General features: G+C 51.1%; 2 protein-coding genes across 4 annotated transcripts in view; one reads left to right on the top strand and one right to left on the bottom strand.

Moving 5' to 3' along the window:
• Positions 1-1,510: 1,510 nt before the first annotated feature.
• Positions 1,511-13,589, bottom strand: LOC142930375 (uncharacterized). 3 transcript variants are annotated; one of them, XM_076072607.1, is made up of 3 exons: positions 9,512-13,589; positions 8,530-8,709; positions 1,511-4,667 (listed from the first exon to the last, which is right to left on the bottom strand). In XM_076072607.1, exon 1 carries the CDS (start codon positions 13,587-13,589, stop codon positions 11,928-11,930), a length of 1,662 nt encoding a protein of 553 aa, XP_075928722.1. In that variant the 3' UTR covers positions 1,511-4,667; positions 8,530-8,709; positions 9,512-11,927. The 3 variants fall into 3 exon arrangements, with proteins under 3 accessions (XP_075928722.1, XP_075928723.1, XP_075928721.1); XM_076072608.1 differs by lacking the exon at positions 8,530-8,709; XM_076072606.1 differs by lacking the exon at positions 1,511-4,667 and having other exon boundaries at positions 8,249-8,709.
• Positions 13,590-17,829: 4,240 nt separating this feature from the next.
• The window catches only part of LRRC75A (leucine rich repeat containing 75A), a 73,386-nt gene continuing 71,871 nt past the window's right edge, over positions 17,830-19,344 (top strand). The window contains exon 1 of the mRNA XM_076072468.1: positions 17,830-18,111. Coding sequence (XP_075928583.1) covers positions 17,830-18,111 — 282 coding nt within the window. The remainder of the gene's footprint in view (positions 18,112-19,344) is intronic.

Raw genomic sequence — 19,344 nt, 5'->3', positions numbered from 1 at the left:
TCAACTTAAGAGTTACTTGAAAGGCAGGAGGTGATCGAGCACGATTTAACTGCTGACGGCGTTGACGCACACTGACACTGCCCCCCCCGCCCCTACATCCCCCACCCTCCCCTCTAGTACCCGATAAGTGCGGCTGGTATTGCCAGTGAGATGGGCGAAACACGGCGTACGCGATGCGCATTGAGTGCTGTGATGCTGCTGCGCCAAAGGTGGAGTGGTGGCGAAGTAATTCTGTGCACTTTGCTCTCAACTCGGCCCACCCTGTGTTCGATTCCCAGCCACGGCTGACTTCAGCGGCGAATCACAATTCCAACAGATTCCTAGGCCTTCCTTGGGCGCGAGAAGGACATCATCTTGCAGTGGATCGACACATCGCTGTGAATTTATTGTTATAATTTGTAACGCAAGTAGAGTCATGGTGATAATGATGATGGTGGTGTAACGGTGGCCTTTGGACATTGCCGAATATGAACCCACGTCGTTTTGCGATTTAACGACGCGCCAATTGTCACCGTTGGGTAACGCGAGTTTCAACACCGACCCTGATTGACTTTTGCACAGTGCCGGATTATCCTAGTAGCAAAAGTAGCTACATAATGCTACGGGCCCCGCACTTTGAAGGGCCCCGCGCTAAATGCTTTCAAGCTATCAATTCCGGTTCAGTGACTCTGCACTTGCTCTATTACTATAGTACTATACTGCCTTTAACTTTTATGAACCACTGGGTGTTAAAGGTTAGCGATTTGTCGTATTATCTTGCTGTATAGCAAATGAAAAAAAACCCCAATAACTTAACTATGCAATAATAGGGTTTTGCCCCTTTTTCTGGCAACAAAACAGAAACCTTTTTACAAGGATTCATGTCTGCATTAACCGCAATACCTGCAGTCAAACATTTGTCTTTTGATATTTACGCTGTTTTTAACAAAAAAAATGTAGGGGCTCCTTATCGTCATTTTGGATTTATTCCAAAATGACGATAAGATAGTGCAGCAGCAGCATCATCATCATCATCACCACCACCAGACTTTATTTCACTCGATAAGAAACAACTGGAGCTGGGGGGGAGGGGTAGAGGTGGCACTTTGAACCTGATGGCCTGCCTGAGGGGTGATTCCTGGCCACGGCTTACATCAGTGGCGACCGACATCTGCGACAACACGCGAGATGCGCACGCAGGCTGAAACAAAGACTGAGGCACGTCGTAAATGTTTGTTTTATATGTTAATAAATACATAGGTTTGATGAAACAAAGTAGTGGCACCTACGTGCCCTTGCACGAAGCCTTCTACACAGCACGCCGTCGCACGTGGACACGGGCAAGCGCAATGTCGAGCAAGATAGCCGCCTGAGACACGCGTGCTCCCGGGAGTGCTCTCAGCAGCGGCTGGCGGGGCGATTTGTGAGGGGGCCGAGGGAGCTGGGGGGGGGGGGCCGACGGAGCTGGGGGGGGGGCGACGGAGCTGGGGGGGGGGGCCGACGGAGCTGGGGGGGGGATGGAGCTGGGGGGGGGAGGCTGACGGCGCGAGCAGAGGGAGACGACACTGACTCACTCACACATCATACACTCACTCACTCACACATCATACACTGACTCACTCATACATCATACACTGACTCACTCACGCATCATACACTGACTCACTCACACATCATACACTAACTCACTCACACACCATGCTCTGACTCACTCACACCATGCACTGACTCACTCACAGATCATACACCGGCTCACTCACACATCATGCACTGACTCACTCACACATCATACACTGACTCACTCACACACCATGCACTGACTCACTCACTCACACCATGCACTGACTCACTCACACCATGCACTGGCTCACTCACACATCATGCACTGACTCACTTACACACCATGCACTGACTCATTCACACACCATGCACTGACTCACTCACACCATGCACTGACTCACTCACATCATGCACTGACTCACTCACACATCATGCACTGACTCACTCACACATCATGCACTGACTCACTCACACCATGCACTGACTCACTCACACCATGCACTGGCTCACTCACACCATGCACTGACTCACTCACACCGTGCACTGGCTCACTCACACCATGCACTGACTCACTCACACATCAAACACTGACTCACTCACAGATCATGCACTGGCTCACTCACACCATGCACTGGCTCACTCACACCATGCACTGACTCACTCACACACCATGCACTGACTCACTCACACCATGCACTGGCTCACTCACACCATGCACTGACTCACTCACACATCATACACTGACTCACTCACACATCATACACTGACTCACTCACACCATGCACTGGCTCACTCACACATCATACACTGACTTACTCACACCATGTACCGACTCACTCACACCATGCACTGGCTCACTCACACATCATGCACTGACTCACTCACACATCATACACTGACTCACTCACACATCATACACTGACTCACTCACACCATGTACTGACTCACTCACACCATGCACTGACTCACTCACACCATGCACTGGCTCACTCACACAACATGCACTGACTCACTCACACATCATACACTGACTCACTCACACCATGCACTGACTCACTCACACCATGTACTGACTCACTCACACCATGTACCGACTCACTCACACCATGCACTGACTCGCTCACACATCATGCACTGACTCACTCATCATGCGCTTACTCACACATCATGCACTGACTCGCTCATCATGCACTTACTCACTCACACATCATACACTCACTCACACTGCTGCTGACTCACTCACACATCATACACTGACTCACTCACACATCATACACTGGGAGTGTCGTGCTGCCAGCTATGGCTGCAGGCTTTGTCGTACGTGTCATGTATATCGTTTATTGTTAAATTTAAAATCACAGTTCCTATGATTATTGTTGTTACATTGTTTTTATAGCTTTATTTTGGTGATTCGAAAACATGGTTAATCTAAATTGTCTTATGATTGTTGTTGTTGGCTTGCACCACATTGATTTTTGCACACAGCGTTTTAATATTTTTTTTGTTTGGAATATTTGCTGGTTTATTCCAGAATGTGTCTGTTACGCGTTGTCGCTTTAAGATGTTGTGTTCAAATTTTGTTTGTTGCAGTTGCACCCGACTTAAGAGCCGCGTGGCTCACAGGGCTATACCTAATAAATGAAACTTGAAACTTGAAGCGGTCCCAGGAGCTCCCATTTCCACCTTCACCAACGCTCAGTGACCGGCGTGGAGAAGTACTGTCGATATAATCTCCCGTGACTTTGCGATTAGGTGCGGTTTGGTGGAGGTGGGGAGCGTACAGGTGGCAGCCCCGCAACCGCCGATGGCAATCTGTTATATGCATGGTGCTTGTTCACCTCGAGATTACTGGCACTATCCAAGCTTAGCTTTCGAATTCTGATGAGACCAGAGGTACGTCAGTGGGTGTTGCATGTATGCTGAACGTCCTTCGCACTGTGCTAATCGGAGGTGCGGGGGAAGGACAAAATAAACACACAAAGCAGTTTTAAAGAAAACAAGTTTTCAATCTGATGCTTAAAAGGGCACAGCTCCAGTCGCTTCCGATTATCGGAAGAGCGTTCCAGACAGGCCGCAGAAACGCATCTGAAAGCGAGGCAATGCAGTGACCGTCTTTGCAAGGATGTTACAGGGAAAATTATAAATATTAACACGAGAGAGTTGTGGTGGTGGAGAGATGGAAACCACGCATAATGCAAAAAAGTAAGATCCTTTGAAACCCCACTTAAAAAATGTTTCTCTCTCCAAGCCAAATGTTGAAATTCTTTCTCACTTTGCGTAGCCAACCGTGCTGCCACCGGACAGCCGCGGAGGGCGTGGATGCGCGTGCGCGCACGAGCTATTTAGCGAGTCTGCGGCGTGTGTGACCAATACCTCGAGATCACAAGAGAGAGCTAGCCTCCTACTATCGGGAGCTTGCTTCGTTGCCTCCAAGTCGCTCACCTGCGCTTCGCGAGAAGGTAATCGTTGCCGACGACCCGGCCATCATCTTGCGACGTCTCTCGCATGCCGTCGCGAATGCAGAAAGCCATGCAAGCTGTCCGCTTTTGCAATGCGTTTCGAAGACCTTAACGGTGAGCATGATTATGGGCAAAATCTCTCAAATCACAGCAGATGGCAGAAGCTACTAGGCAGGACTATGCCTGGATAGTGCTCGGATGGACAATCACCGTATAATGCCAGGTCGTCTGTCACCCGCAGGAATTCATAAATTCATCTTTATTTCATAATAATTATAAGGGAACCCACGTGATATATTCTACGTAGACGTATGCGATTGTGCTGTATAGCTCTCTCGTCCGCTTTCGAGTTGGACCGCGTGTCGTTCGGTATGACGTCCGACGTTTCGCTCCACCCGCTGGAAGCTTCGTCAGGAACAGAAGAGAGTGCTTGGGTTCCGTTGTCGTTGATGTTATCATTGTCATCATGACAATCATCATCATCATCACCATCATGTGCAAGCTAAAACAGAAAGCTCCCGGCACGTGAAGCGAAAGGTTGACACCACGGCGGACATCGCATCGCACACCGGTGCTAAGCCACGGTGCGACGCGACGAGTCGCTTCTCCGAGGCTCAGATGTGGGCTGGAGGAGACGATCAGTCGCCCCCTTGATGTGGAGTGGCACCGCTGGAGTTGAAAGAGGGGAATTGAGAAACCGTCACGCTAATGGGATTTTCAAGATGAAAAAATATTATTATTACACGGTAATATTAAACTCCCGCGCGTGTGTGTTGCTGTATTGAGCCTATGGCTAAAAGCCCAGGTGAAATGGAATACAATTTTACAACTATGGAGTTGAAGTGACAGTGGTTGACATGAAGATGATATCAAGATGTGATGATGATTCCTGATGATGTGATGATGCAGATTCATATAAAGGTGTGATTACGTTGATGATGATGAAGATACAAAGATGTGCCATGTTTCGATTTAAAGCTTTCGTGACTGCAAGGATTCATCTTTTTTTGTTCTTTCGGTAAAGTCACGTAGAATGAGAATAAAATAATAAAATAATAAAATAAAATAACACTATAAAATTATCACGACGTTTCGGCCACAACACAAGTGGCCTTCTTCAGGTGAAAGGAACAGACCTGTCGGGACGACAGAGCTTCAATGAACGTTGTTAAGATTCGTAGCATCTTTTAAACTGGTTTAGAGAAGTGAGGCACCTTGACAAAGGGGTTTACATATCAAACAGGATAATTTAGCATTGAAATAGCTGAGTGATTAGCTTGTGACTGGTCACAGAAATGGCTATGTTAAAGTCAAAGCCTACACATCCACAGAGGCACCTAGTACAAATCAAACAGGATAATTTAGCATTGAAATAGCTGAGTGATTAGCTTGTGACTGGTCACAGAAATGGCTATGTTAAAGTCAAAGTATACACATCCACAGAGGCACCTAGTATAAATCAAACAGGAGAATTTAGCATTTAAATAACTGAGGGATTAGCTTGTAACCAGTCACAAGCTAATCCCTCAGTTATTTATGTGACCAGTCACAAGCTAATCCCTCAGTTATTTCAATGCTAAATTCTCCTGTTTGATTTATACAAGGTGCCTCTGTGGATGTGTATGCTTTGACTTTAACATAGCCATTTCTGTGACCAGTCACAAGCTAATCACTCAGCTATTTCAATGCTAAATTCTCCTGTTTGATTTGTACTAGGTGCCTCTGTGGATGTGTAGGCTTTAACTTTAACATAGCTCTTCTTTGGTTCTTTCGGTAAAGTCACGTAGAATGAGAATAAAATAATAAATTGATAAAATAAAATAACACAATAATATTCTCACGACGTTTCGGCCACAACACAAGCGGCCTTCATCAGGTGAAGGGACGTCCCTTCACCTGTGGAAGGCCGCTTGTGTTGTGGCCGAAACGTCGTGAGAATATTGTGTTATCTTATTTTATCAATTTATTATTTTATTCTCATTCTACGTGACTTTACCGAAAGAACCAAAGAAGATCAATCCTTGCAGTCACGAAAGCTTTAAATCGAAATTTAACATAGCTATTTCTATGAAGTTGGCAATGATGGCAAAATTATATCAGGACAATGACACAAAATGAATGTCGTCATTAAGTTCTTAAAATCTTGCCAGATTCAAGTAGCGTATTCTCTCTTACCTATCACACCGTTACGAGCTACATTCGTTGCTGGCAACTGTGCAATTTTGAAGCTCCTGGCCCTGTGTCGCAACAACTGATACCAAACATAAAGTTACTTGCGTAGAATGTTTTGTTGTTTGATTGCTGTCGGCTGAACTCCGATTGAGAAATTAATCATAAACATTTACATTCTTCAAAGGGCATCTGAGCAGAACAAGGGTTCGCGTAGCCCCTACACACTACCCAGAAGCTGTTTGCGACACACGGAATACTGTACAAAGGGTTGTGCAAGTGAGACTTATCTTATTCCAACGCGGGGAGCTCGTAAAACTAAATAATCTTGGCTTTCATGTCGACTTGTTTTGCTTTTTGTGCCCCATAGTTTGATTTAGAATCTGGTTGCAATGCGATGTACAATCCCACGTGGCTGTTGGAGCAGAGAGAGCCTGGAGGTGGGAAGTGGAGTGAGATGAGAGGGGAGAGGTAGAAGAGTGCGTGGAGAGGAGTAGAGTGAGAGGGGAGAGGTAGGAGAGTGCGTGGAGGGGAGTAGAGTGAGATGAGAGGGGAGAGGTTGGAGAGTGTGTGGAGGGGAGTAGAGTGAGAGGGGAGAGGTAGGAGAGTGCGTGGAGGGGAGTAGAGTGAGAGGGGAGAGGTTGGAGAGTGCGTGGAGGGGAGTAGAGTGAGAGGGGAGAGGTTGGAGAGTGCGTGGAGGGGAGTATAGATGAGAGGGGAGAGGTAGGAGAGTGCGTGGAGGGGAGTAGAGTGAGATGAGAGGGGAGAGGTAGGAGAGTGCGTGGAGGGGAGTAGAGTGAGATGAGAGGGGAGAGGTAGGAGAGTGCGTGGAGGGGAGTAGAGTGAGAGGGGAGAGGTAGGAGAGTGCGTGGAGGGGAGTAGAGTGAGATGAGAGGGGAGAGGTTGGAGAGTGTGTGGAGGGGAGTAGAGTGAGAGGGGAGAGGTAGGAGAGTGCGTGGAGGGGAGTAGAGTGAGAGGGGAGAGGTTGGAGAGTGCGTGGAGGGGAGTAGAGTGAGAGGGGAGAGGTTGGAGAGTGCGTGGAGGGGAGTAGAGATGAGAGGGGAGAGGTAGGAGAGTGCGTGGAGGGGAGTAGAGTGAGATGAGAGGGGAGAGGTAGGAGAGTGCGTGGAGGGGAGTAGAGTGAGATGAGAGGGGAGAGGTAGGAGAGTGCGTGGAGGGGAGTAGAGTGAGATGAGAGGGGAGAGGTAGGAGAGTGCGTGGAGGGGAGTAGAGTGAGATGAGAGGTAGGAGAGTGATTGGAGGGGAGTAGAGTGAGATGAGAGGGGAGAGGTAGGAGAGTGTGTGGAGGGGAGTAGAGTGAGATGAGAGGGGAGAGGTAGGAGAGTGTGTGGAGGGGAGTAGAGTGAGAGGGGAGAGGTTGGAGAGTGCGTGGAGGGGAGTAGAGTGAGATGAGAGGGGGGAGGTAGGAGAGTGCGTGGAGGGGAGTGGAGTGAGATGAGAGGTAGGAGAGTGCGTGGAGGGGAGTAGTGAGATGAGAGGGGTAGGTAGGTGGTAGTCCATGGGAACTTGAAGATGGTGAGTACTGCGATCTTGAAACTGATCCCGAATTGAATGGGGAGCCAGTGGATGGAGTCGGGTCTTGGTTGCGATTTGGTTTTGTTTATGGGTGCGGATGAGAAGTCTGGCAACATGATTATTATTTATCCTCTGCCCATGTCCAACATTATTATTCGAATGGCTTGAAGAGGCCCGTTCCTCCGTGTGCCTGTCATGGATATCGGTGAGTTAGTGGCAGTGGTTATTTATATTCATTTGCGGTGAACACACAAAAAATCAATCCACTTTTCCACATCCGACCTCGAGTTGAGTTACACCACTTTCCCGCAAGAGCAGGGCAACTGAGTGAATTAACAATAGCTATCTCTGGCTGAAATGGCAGAGTGGTGGATATTGTGCCAGCGATTCTGATAGTGATATACACGTATTAGCCAAAACACATAGCCATAATGATTTGTGATGCTGTCGCAGAGTAATGGGTTTGCGCACGGGGATTGTGATCCAGAGGTCGCCGCTTTTGTTCAACCTCCTGGCGTGGCAGTTGAAACAATGGACAAAAAAAATTCCGCAATCAACCTGCCTCTGACTCCTCAGCGGCAAAAGTGCACTGCAGTTACGCCGATTGACAGGTCGCTCGTGGCGGGTTCCATTGTGGGCACTCTCACCCCTTCCGGGATAACAATTATTCGGATGTAATGGGCGCGCTCTCTGGTCTCCTTAGAGCCTAAGGAGACCAGAGAGAGAACCGGAGAGAGGTGGGGGGGGGGGGGGGTGGCCTTGTTAAATGGGTGGTGTGGTCTTCAGCCGGGGACTTAGAAGTCTCCGTCGACTGCGGCTTCTTGACCTCCGAAGGGGCAGGGAATTCCAGGTGCCTGAGCGCCGTGCGGATGGAAGCCCGCGTGGTCATCCCAGGGTGGGTGGCAGCCGGGAGCGCCGTCGCAACTGAGTGGGGGCACGATCGGTGGGACACACGGTCCACCATGGAGCCGCATCCACCGCACAAAGCGTGGCAGATGCGGATTATCTGATGCACAAATGGAACATTTAAAGTTTAACACGTAGGCTCTCGCGACCAAAATGATCCACAATAAGGTTTTTTTTTGTTGGGTTAGATCGCGAAAAATAAAAAAATCTGTCATTAAACCCTCCAACACCCAACACAGGCCAATTAGTAAGGTTTGTATCGTACACAAAACCCACAACATTCACAATTCGAGTACGACGTTTCGCTGGTGCTCACAACCAGCCTCATCAGGTGAGAGCCAGAATTGTGTGCGACTGTGGTCATCCAGAAGAGACCGCACAACGTATAACGACGCAACGCCCGATCCACAAACACGACGGAAACATTGCAGCGATGCACTCTGCTGCTCCTGACGCGGTTATCCGGCTTGACCACCTTGAATGTGAAATTGTGTTCGTCGCTCTGCATCTACATCAGCCGTTCGGAAGAAGAAGACGCGGATCTGAGAGATCCCAGTGGAAGAGTGTGCGGCTGAATCAACTCCTGGATGTATGGTGGAACAAGCCCCATCTAAAGCCTCGAACCCAAGTCGAAACATCTCAATGTCAATGTGGGGTTTGAACTGGGAGCCAATAAAAAGACACGAGCCACGGGTGAGATACGGCCCTGCGAAGGAGTGCACCATGATTTGGGGCTGACTGCTGACTGGCCAGTGTGAAAGAGTAGGCTATGTATGTATCTATGTTTAACTTCTTTTGCGCCGTACCGTAGCCAACCGTGCAAGTCGGACGTGCGGGGGAAGGACAACTAAACACAAAAAAAGCAACTTTAAAGAAATTACTTTTAAAAAATAAATAATAACCTGCTGGAGGTGGAGGCCCTTCTGGCAGCAGTGGCACGAGAAGGCAATTGCAGGGCTGCACCTTTGCCTCCCTGTGCATGAAAACGTCCTCTTCGTCCCAACACGCGAACCACTCCGGAGAGCCGAAGTCCGACGCTCACCGCGAATCCCCACGAGGTGGCGCCAAGAGACAATGTTTTCAGTACCCTACTGGGTTGATAGAGTTCAGAGGGCAGAAGCAGATAAGTGTGTGTGTGTCTTGCGGCAAATGACACCCCCCCCTGTATAGCCTACATAGACTGGAGCGGCGAGTGATGTCAGCGAGCGCCTATTGAGGTCGCCACGGCGTACGATGATGAGGTGGAGTCGCCAGAACCACGCCCGGGTGGTTGTTAAGGCTGAGTCTACCTAGAGGGGACCCGGGAAGAACAAGGGAGAAAAAAAAACTGATACAACTTGCCACTTGTGTGAGCCGTGGCCGGGCATCTAACTCAGGTGCGCTGGATTCGTAGCACATTGAAGGAACCACCGCTGCCAACGTAGCCCCCGCGTGGATATTTGCAGGCGTCCACCACCTGCGTCATGGGAGCGATGACATGATTTCTTGCGCTTGGTTAAGATCATCGTTACGTCGAAGGAGTGCGAGAGATGGCGGTGGCTTGGGGAGGGCCTTCGTCCAGCAGTGGATTGACCACGAAGATGATAAGCTCCCGATACTATTCGGTCTACTCTTCCGCGCTGAGCGGACGTGTTGGAAGAGGTGGCAGCACTAACCATGATCTACCCCGCCACCAGTTATACTGCTTGGGCGAGCAGAAGCGAGGTGGATTTTTCAGACACTCGCCCATCCTTTCAACTGCCGCGCCTGGAGATTGAACCGAACCAGGGAAGCTCTGGATCGCACGTTCGTTCTGCTAACCATCCCAACAAAGAGTACTACTGGGTTATCATAACACTATGTAACACACTTTTTGTTCCTGGGTAGTAAGTGTTAATCTCCTAATTGCTTATGCCTAAAAAGTAGAGAAGATGGCTATTATTCCCCACAAATTTCGCTTTTGTGACCAGGATAGTGATATTTTGAAATTTACCTATTTCCCGGAACATTCCAGATAGATTCCGTGCTGAGTAAACTTCACCTGGCTCACTCGGTGCACCTCAAAGAGGATTACAACAGCATCAAAAAATGTGTTACACAGCGTAATCAAAGGCGAGCAGCAATACCACAATAACATCACATTACACCACACCACAACATCACATACACCACAATGACACCACAACACCAGATCATACCACAACACCAGATAACACCACAACAACACCAGATCATACCACAACACCAGATCACACCACAACACCAGATAACACAATAACATCAGATCACGCCACAACACCAGATAACACCACAACAACACCAGATAACACCACAACAACACCAGATCACACCACAACACCAGATAACACAACATCAGATCACGCCACAACACCAGATAACACCACAACAACACCAGATAACACCACAACAACACCAGATCACACCACAACACCAGATAACACAACATCAGATCACGCCACAACACCAGATAACACCACAACACCAGATCACACCACAACAACACCAGATCACACCACAACACCAGATAACAACACCAGATCACAACACAATACCAGATCACAACACAACACCAGATCACGCCACAACATCAAAAAGCCAGACCCCGCTCTTGGCCACAACTCGTCCTCCAAACCGGAGGTGCACGCCTCGGTTAAACCCCGACACACCACATCATCACAACAACAAAAAATCCACACATACACACCTGGCCACAACACACACACACACCTTCACCACGAGATAAAGATCCCCCGTATAGTCTTAACAGACTGCTGGGGCAAGTGCTGTTAGTGAGCACCTATGAAGGCCGGTACGATACACGAGGGGGTGGGTTGTCAGCACCACGCCCGACCGCCTTTGTCTCCCCAGTGGCGATGTTTTTACGCACCGCACCAGGCATTCATTTGAGGCTGAGTCAACCTAGGGGAGGCCCAGGACCGGTTCAGATAATCGTCACCGGTGTTGGCCGCGAGCGGGAATCGAACTCGGGTCGCCAGGTTCGTAACGCGGCGCAGCTCTTACCACTCCACCACCGCTCCTCACATCGCAACACACACACACACCGCTGACCACAACACACACATAACGCTGACCACAACGCACACACACAACTCTGACCACACCACACACACACAACGCTGACCACAACACACACACACACAACGCTGACCACAACACACACACACAACGCTGACCACAACACACACACAACGCTGACCACAACACACACACACACAACTCTGACCACAACACACACATACAACGCTGACCACAACACACACACACACAACGCTGACCACAACACACACACAACGCTGACTACAACACACACACAACGCTGACCACAACACACACAACGCTGACCACAACACACAACGCTGACCACAACACACAACGCTGACCACAACACACACACAACGCTGACCCCAACACACACACACAACGCTGACTACAACACACACAACGCTGACCACAACACACACACAACGCTGACCACAACACACACACAACGCTGACCACAACACACACACAACCCTGACCACAACATACACAAACAACGCTGACCACAACACACACACAACGCTGACCACAACACACACACAACGCTGACCACAACACACACACAACGCCGACCACAACACACACACACACAACGCTGACCACAACACACACACACAACGCTGACCACAACACACACACACAACGCTGACCACAACACACAACGCTGACCACAACACACACACAACGCTGACCCCAACACACACACACACCGCTGACCACAACACACACATAACGCTGACCACAACGCACACACACAACTCTGACCACACCACACACACACAACGCTGACCACAACACACACACACAACGCTGACCACAACACACACACACAACGCTGACCACAACACACACACAACGCTGACCACAACACACACACACACAACTCTGACCACAACACACACATACAACGCTGACCACAACACACACACACACAACGCTGACCACAACACACACACAACGCTGACTACAACACACACACAACGCTGACCACAACACACACAACGCTGACCACAACACACAACGCTGACCACAACACACAACGCTGACCACAACACACACACAACGCTGACCCCAACACACACACACAACGCTGACTACAACACACACAACGCTGACCACAACACACACACAACGCTGACCACAACACACACACAACGCTGACCACAACACACACACAACCCTGACCACAACATACACAAACAACGCTGACCACAACACACACACAACGCTGACCACAACACACACACAACGCTGACCACAACACACACACAACGCCGACCACAACACACACACACACAACGCTGACCACAACACACACACACAACGCTGACCACAACACACACACACAACGCTGACCACAACACACACACACACAACGCTGACCACAACACACACAACGCTGACCACAACACACACACACAACGCTGACCACAACACACACACAACGCTGACCACAACACACACACACAACGCTGACCACAACACACACACAACGCTGACCACAACACACACACAACGCTGACCACAACACACACACAACGCTGACCACAACACACAACGCTGACCACAACACACACACAACGCTGACCACAACACACACACAACGCTGACCACAACACACACACACAACGCTGACCACAACACACGCTCCACGGCACTCTCAGCCACGCCACGCCCCGAGCAGACGAGAGCGGGTGCCGGGGTGCCCCCTGGAGCAGGAGGAGATGCCGGGGTGGGGTGCCCCTGGAGCAGCAGGAGGAGGAGGAGCAGGAGGCGGTGCCGGGGCTCGCGTGCGGTGCCAAGAGGCGTGCGGAGAGAGCGAGAGGAGAGAGGCGGTGGGGTGGGTGGGGTCGGGAAGAGCCTCGCGCGCGGCTTTGAACCAAGGCACTCGGTCATACGGGGCGTGGGGTGATACAACATCAACAACAACGAGGACCAACACCAGCCACACTTTAGGAGGACTCCGCTCACGGATAGGCAGTCACACGCAGCGGGGCGGGGGGGTGCACACGGCACGGAGGAGAGGAGCGGTCATTTAATCAGCACCGAGCGTCGTGGCTGCTTTACACTCCGGGTTTATTTTCTCGCTTTATGTGCTTGCTCGCAGCTGCTGCTGCTGATGATGAAGATGCCGCCGGTGATGATGGTGGTGTTACTGGGGATTCCATTATCATAACATCACCGTCGTCGTATTCGGTCGGATGCGAAAGCCGCCCCTCCCTGGAAGCCGCCAGAAATAATAAAGAAAGAGAAGCTGCGAGCGAGAGAGCGAGCGAGTTGTCGGCGATTGGATGAAGCGACGTTGCTGCTTACGAGTTCCGTGGCACGGGCAGCTTGGCACGCGGCGGTGGAGTGAGTGGAAGAGTGAGCTGGAGCTGGGCTGCTCCACTCCCTCCCTACGCTGTCTTCTGCCGCGTCTGTTGCTGGCTAAGAGTTGAGTCTTGCTGCCAGCAGCAGCAGCGGCGGCCAGCGGTAGTGCTATCAGTCGAGTGGGTACTGCGTAAGTAGCACGCGTAGCGATCGACGCAGTCTCCTGTGCGCCTCCGATCAGCACGGTTGGCTACGCACGGCGCCGAAGAAGTTCAACGTACAGTACATACACGTGGTCGCTGCCTGTGTATAAGTAGTTGTGTCAACAGTAGCAGGAGTATCAAGTAGCAGCAGCAGCAACATTAGCGGTGGTAGCGGCAACATCGGCATCCAGTAGCAACAGAAGAAGTAGCGTTCGCAGTAGTGACAAGAGGAGTTATCCAGGAGTAGTTGCAGTGATCGTGGTGGCTGTAGCAATATCAGAGGTACTTTAGTAGCAGCAGCAGCAACCGAAGTAGCAGCACAAGTACCAGTAGCGGTTGTGGCACGGATAGTGGATATAAGCAGCGGCAGCGTGCTTAGAAGCGACCGCGTGTTGATGGTGTTGAGATCTCCAGAAATCGCTGAAGCAACTGGCGAGCTGAGACTCGGCGGTGATTGTTGGAATCGGCTGGGATCACACGGACTTCTCAAACTAAAGTCCCCTCCCTCTATCTACTTACTCACTCTCACGAGTCTACAGAGCCAGGAGGGCAGCTCAATGGGTGAGTTAGTCCACGAGCGACTCACCAAAGAGACTGACGTCCCTGTGTGAGAGACACGTGGACTTTTAACTCGATTCACTTAAAAGAACACAAATCGCCAACGTCGTAACCGGGGCCACCAACATCATCAGCAATGACGACACCAATAATTCGGGAGGGCGTTTCAAAGGACATTGATGAGCGGAATCAAAGGTTCGAGCAACGACGGCTGCTTTGGTCTTCAAGGTGCCATTCCAGGAAAAGGGAATGAGAAGATTCCGACGGACTGCAGGAATTGAATGAATGAAATCGCTGACACCATCACGGCTGTTGGGCACACGGTGTTGAAAGGGGTCAGCGGAAGCAACAGGCAACTCAAGACGATTTAGTGAGTGACCTGTGGTCATCCGCACTTCATCGCGATCATCATCATTATCACTACCGTCTTCGTCGTCTTGATCATCATTGGGAACTAACTGTAAACATTCGTAGTGAATGTGGGACGTGTAATGTTGATAGCCTCCATTAGGTTAATAGCTGTATCTACAACAATAATATTGACTCGTAATACTGTCATACCGAGTTAATAGTTTGTTGACATACGAAATCCAGGACTGAACCTCTCGACTTTTTTTTACGTTGCAATAGGGTTCCTAGAATACTGCGCCTACGATAGTAATAATAGTGCAGGAGCCATCATTTGTTGTAGGCCGTTGTCAATCAGCTGCTGGATGAAAGCCTCCGCACGCCACACGATGCAATGCGATAGACTGTTGGCTTTAAAAAAACGCCTAAATAGGTAATAATTCAAATTAAATTATAAGTATGTTAACATGAACAATTGTTTCAGCGAATAATCGTTCTTCACAGAAATCATCGTCGGTCGAGTCTCAAAAATCTCCTTTAAAGGGGCCCTGCTGTAATAGGATGTTCGGTCAATTTGTAAGTGGGAGTTTCTGCCTCTGGGATCAGGGCTGAGTTTCCCTTTACGAACGACCACAATACCAATACAATTCATATCTTGAATAAAAATCATTCGCTGGAAGGACGCGCCACCACCCGCATCTCAAGCGCATCAACAGGTCCCGCAACCTGCCACCTGTGTCGCATTGTGTCACCTGTACCACCTGTCATCTAATCTCCCCCCCACTCTGCCATCTGAACTGTCACCTGAGCAGCCTCTCACCTGTGCAAATTCGTACCTTGTGCCACGTGCCGCCTCCGCTGCTTGCCACCTACAACCTGACCTGCCAGCGTCGACCGAAGAACCATCTGCCACCTGTGCACATTTCTCAGCTGTTACCACCTGAGGCTACCCGTGCACCCCCTCTCCCCGAGGCACGGGGGGGGGGGCACGCTTTCGGTGACGAAACCCTCGCCGTGCCACGTGGCCCAACCACCGCTGTTGCGTCCTCTCCTTCTTCTTTGCGCCCCAATGTACCGCTGCGGTCCTGTAGCATCAACTTGGATTTTCATAACTCAAGTCCGTGCCGACGAGGCAAGCGACTGCACAGTCCTCCGCGATCTCTTCTCACTGCGAGCCGCAATCACCGTCGTCGAATGGCATGTACATCATGATCATCGCTTCGTTCATCAATCAATGATAAGGTATGCACCTTGAAGTTATTTCGCACGGTACGTAGCCAGACCGTGCTAATTGGAGGTGCCGTGCTGGGAGTAACAGGAGCCATCTCCTTAGCCACAACCATCGCCAATTATCATCAGTCATCATCACACATCAATCGCCCCACATCACGTAGCAAGAACGCCGCGTTCCAGTGAATTGCCGATACACGTGGGGTTTACAATAACACAGTTAGAGTGCGCAGCTCTCAGCCTGTGGAATCCGTGCGTCGAGTTGGGAGGGAGCCAGGAGAGAGAGGGTTGGGGAGGAGCCGAGGGAGGGGATTTGGGTCACCGTCCCATCTCATCAATGGTCTTAGATCGCACGGCCACCGGTCGTCTTCTGGGCAATCGAGTGGGGGTGGGGTCCTTGGCTCGTCCGTGCAAACGGGGCGACGTTGCGATGCCGATCCCAGTTTGCTGATGGTCGTCCTTTGGCTTCACTCCTTTCAAAGGGAGGGCGGAGGAGGAGGGCGGAGGAGGAGGGGGCTCACGAGCAAGCCAGCATCGGCTCTCGGCCGAAAGCCAGCGTCGATAGAGAATGATGAGTCGTCGGGATTTGCCATAGATTATATAGATAGGCGAGAAACTGCGCACGCGTCCATCTGTCCCTATCGATTCGTGTGTAGGCGCCTTACACTGTTCAAAACCATCACACGCTGCATGCATTTGCGTGGTTACAGGTGCGTATAGCCTCGCTTACCTGTCCAAGCACTCGAGTAGTGTGGGTGTGTGTTATAGGTGTGTGTACGCTGTATACGTGCGTGCATTCACTAAGGGTGAATATAGGTCTACGTTTATGCGCCCGGCCACTAGTACACGATATACGCGCATCCATCCAAACACACGATGTACGGATGCTGAACTTTTTTCGCACCGTACGTAGCCATCCGTGCTCGAGTGGGTTATAAGACATATAACGAGACAGTGTCGTAGTGGATAAATGTTATGTGTATTGTATTGAGTCACCAGTGCGTCGATTAAGTGCACGTGTATCTACCCGGAATATATATCATGTGGCTGTATTCAATTACACCCGCCCAGATACTGGATAAGACTGCGTACGCGCCCTATATATGCATCCTATATCTCATGACACACGGGGGAATAGTATTGGCGTAACTATCCAGAGACTATAGGGTAGCCGTATCACAGACACATCCAAGCAGCCCCACGGTGTGCGCGTGCTTTAGACTCCAACGCATCCGCACGTTGCACAATCCATCCACACGCGCGCGCGCGTGCGTGCGATAGACGAGCGTCGAGACGCGCACTCTCACGCCGACAAACAAGGACAGCCCTGCTGGTCCATTCATCCATCCATCCAACCGCCCATCCGTCCGTCCATATCCACACGGATATCAGACGCTTCGACCAAACTAAACGCAAGCACAGGACACGCGCGCACACACACACACTGTAGCCGCTCACTCGGCACTTGCACGTGCGCTGGCAAGCAAGCGCTCGACCATACTTCACCAACTATGGGCGGCAAGGCGGCCAAGGCAAGTCGTGTTGCCGGTGGCGGTAGTCCCGAGTCGTCGGGGCGCCTCCGAGACAGGCGCGATCATGGCTCGGGACTGAGCCAGCTGCTGCTGCTCGGCCGCACCGGGGAGCCGAGAGGCGGCGGCGGCGGCGAAGTGCGGGCTCCGGACAGCCCGGCGGCTCCGTACTCGCGGCGCGTGGCGATGGTGCGGGAGATGCACGCCCTGGTGCGGGACGGGGACGCGGACAGAGCCATGGCCGTGCTGCGCAGCCTGCGTCAGGTGAGAGCGAGGGAGAGTGACACGGTGTGTGCGTGTGTGTCTGTGTGCACGTGGAAAGTCGTGGACACGTGTGTGCGTATGTGTACACGTGGCACGCGGTGGACACGTGTCTGTGTGTGTACACGTGGCAAGCGGTGGACACGTGTGTGTCTGTGTGTACACGTGGCAAGTGGTGGACACGTGTTTGTGTGGCGTAGTGATTCATGCGCTGCGCTCCGAACTCGGCTACGCGAGTCCAATTCAGTGGCGAATATTTATCCGAACCGGTCCCGGGCCTCCCCTAGGTCGACTCAGCCTCAAAACGAGTACCTGGCGCGGTGTGTAAACATCGGTAGAGGCGGCGTTGCCGTGCCGGCCTTTATAGGAACTCGTTAAACCGCCCTTGTCCCGGCAGCCTGTGTAGGCCACGCGGGTGACCTTTGCTTTTGTGTGCGTTTACGTGTTTGTCCCTCTCATCGTAGTGCCGCGCAGCGTGACAATGAGTGCGCGTGTGCGCACGTGCCACATGTACACGCGCGTGTGTGTCTGTATGTGTGTGTGTCTGTGTGTGTGTGTCTGTGTGTGTGTCTGTACGTGTGCGTGTGTCTGTGTGTGTGTCTGTGTGTGTGTGTGTGGGGAGCGGTGGTGTAGCGCTACGAACCTGGCGACTCGAGTTCGATTCCCGCTCACGGCCAACAGCGGTGACGATTATCTGAACCGGTCCTGGACCTCCCCTAGGTCGGCTTAGCCTCAAATTAGTACCTGGTACGATGCGTAAACATCGCCACTGGGGGGAGACAAAGGTGGTCGGGCGTGGTGCTGGCCACCCACACCCTGGTGTGCCGTGCCGGGCTTTATAGGTGCTCGCCAACAGCACTTGCCCCAACAGTCTGTTAAGGCTATACGGGGGATCTTTGTATTTTGTGTGTCAAGTGTGCCGATGCCTTCATACGTGTGAATGTGTCTGGAATTTAATGAATACAGTACTCGCTCACAGCACTTGCTCGAAAAGTATGCTCAGGCTATACGCGGGGGGGGGGGGGGGTGCTTTATCTTTGTATACATACGCCAGTTGTATGTAATACCTGTCAGGCGTGTATACGTGGCAGGCCCTGGTATGATGTATGTTGTGTATACACACATCAGCTGAGTGTATAGACTTGTTGAAGGTGGTGGATAATAATGTGTTATCTAGAGTGTGAGTACCAATGACTCACTGGGCGTGTTGCTGGACACACCTTGGTATGCCGTGCC

This window comes from Petromyzon marinus, chromosome 38 (assembly GCF_048934315.1).
Source record: "Petromyzon marinus isolate PM22_M1 ecotype Great Lakes invasive population chromosome 38, UKy_Petmar_22M1.pri1.0, whole genome shotgun sequence".
NCBI classification, from domain to species: Eukaryota; Metazoa; Chordata; class Hyperoartia; order Petromyzontiformes; family Petromyzontidae; genus Petromyzon; species Petromyzon marinus.
This window is presented reverse-complemented; position numbering and strand designations above follow the sequence as displayed.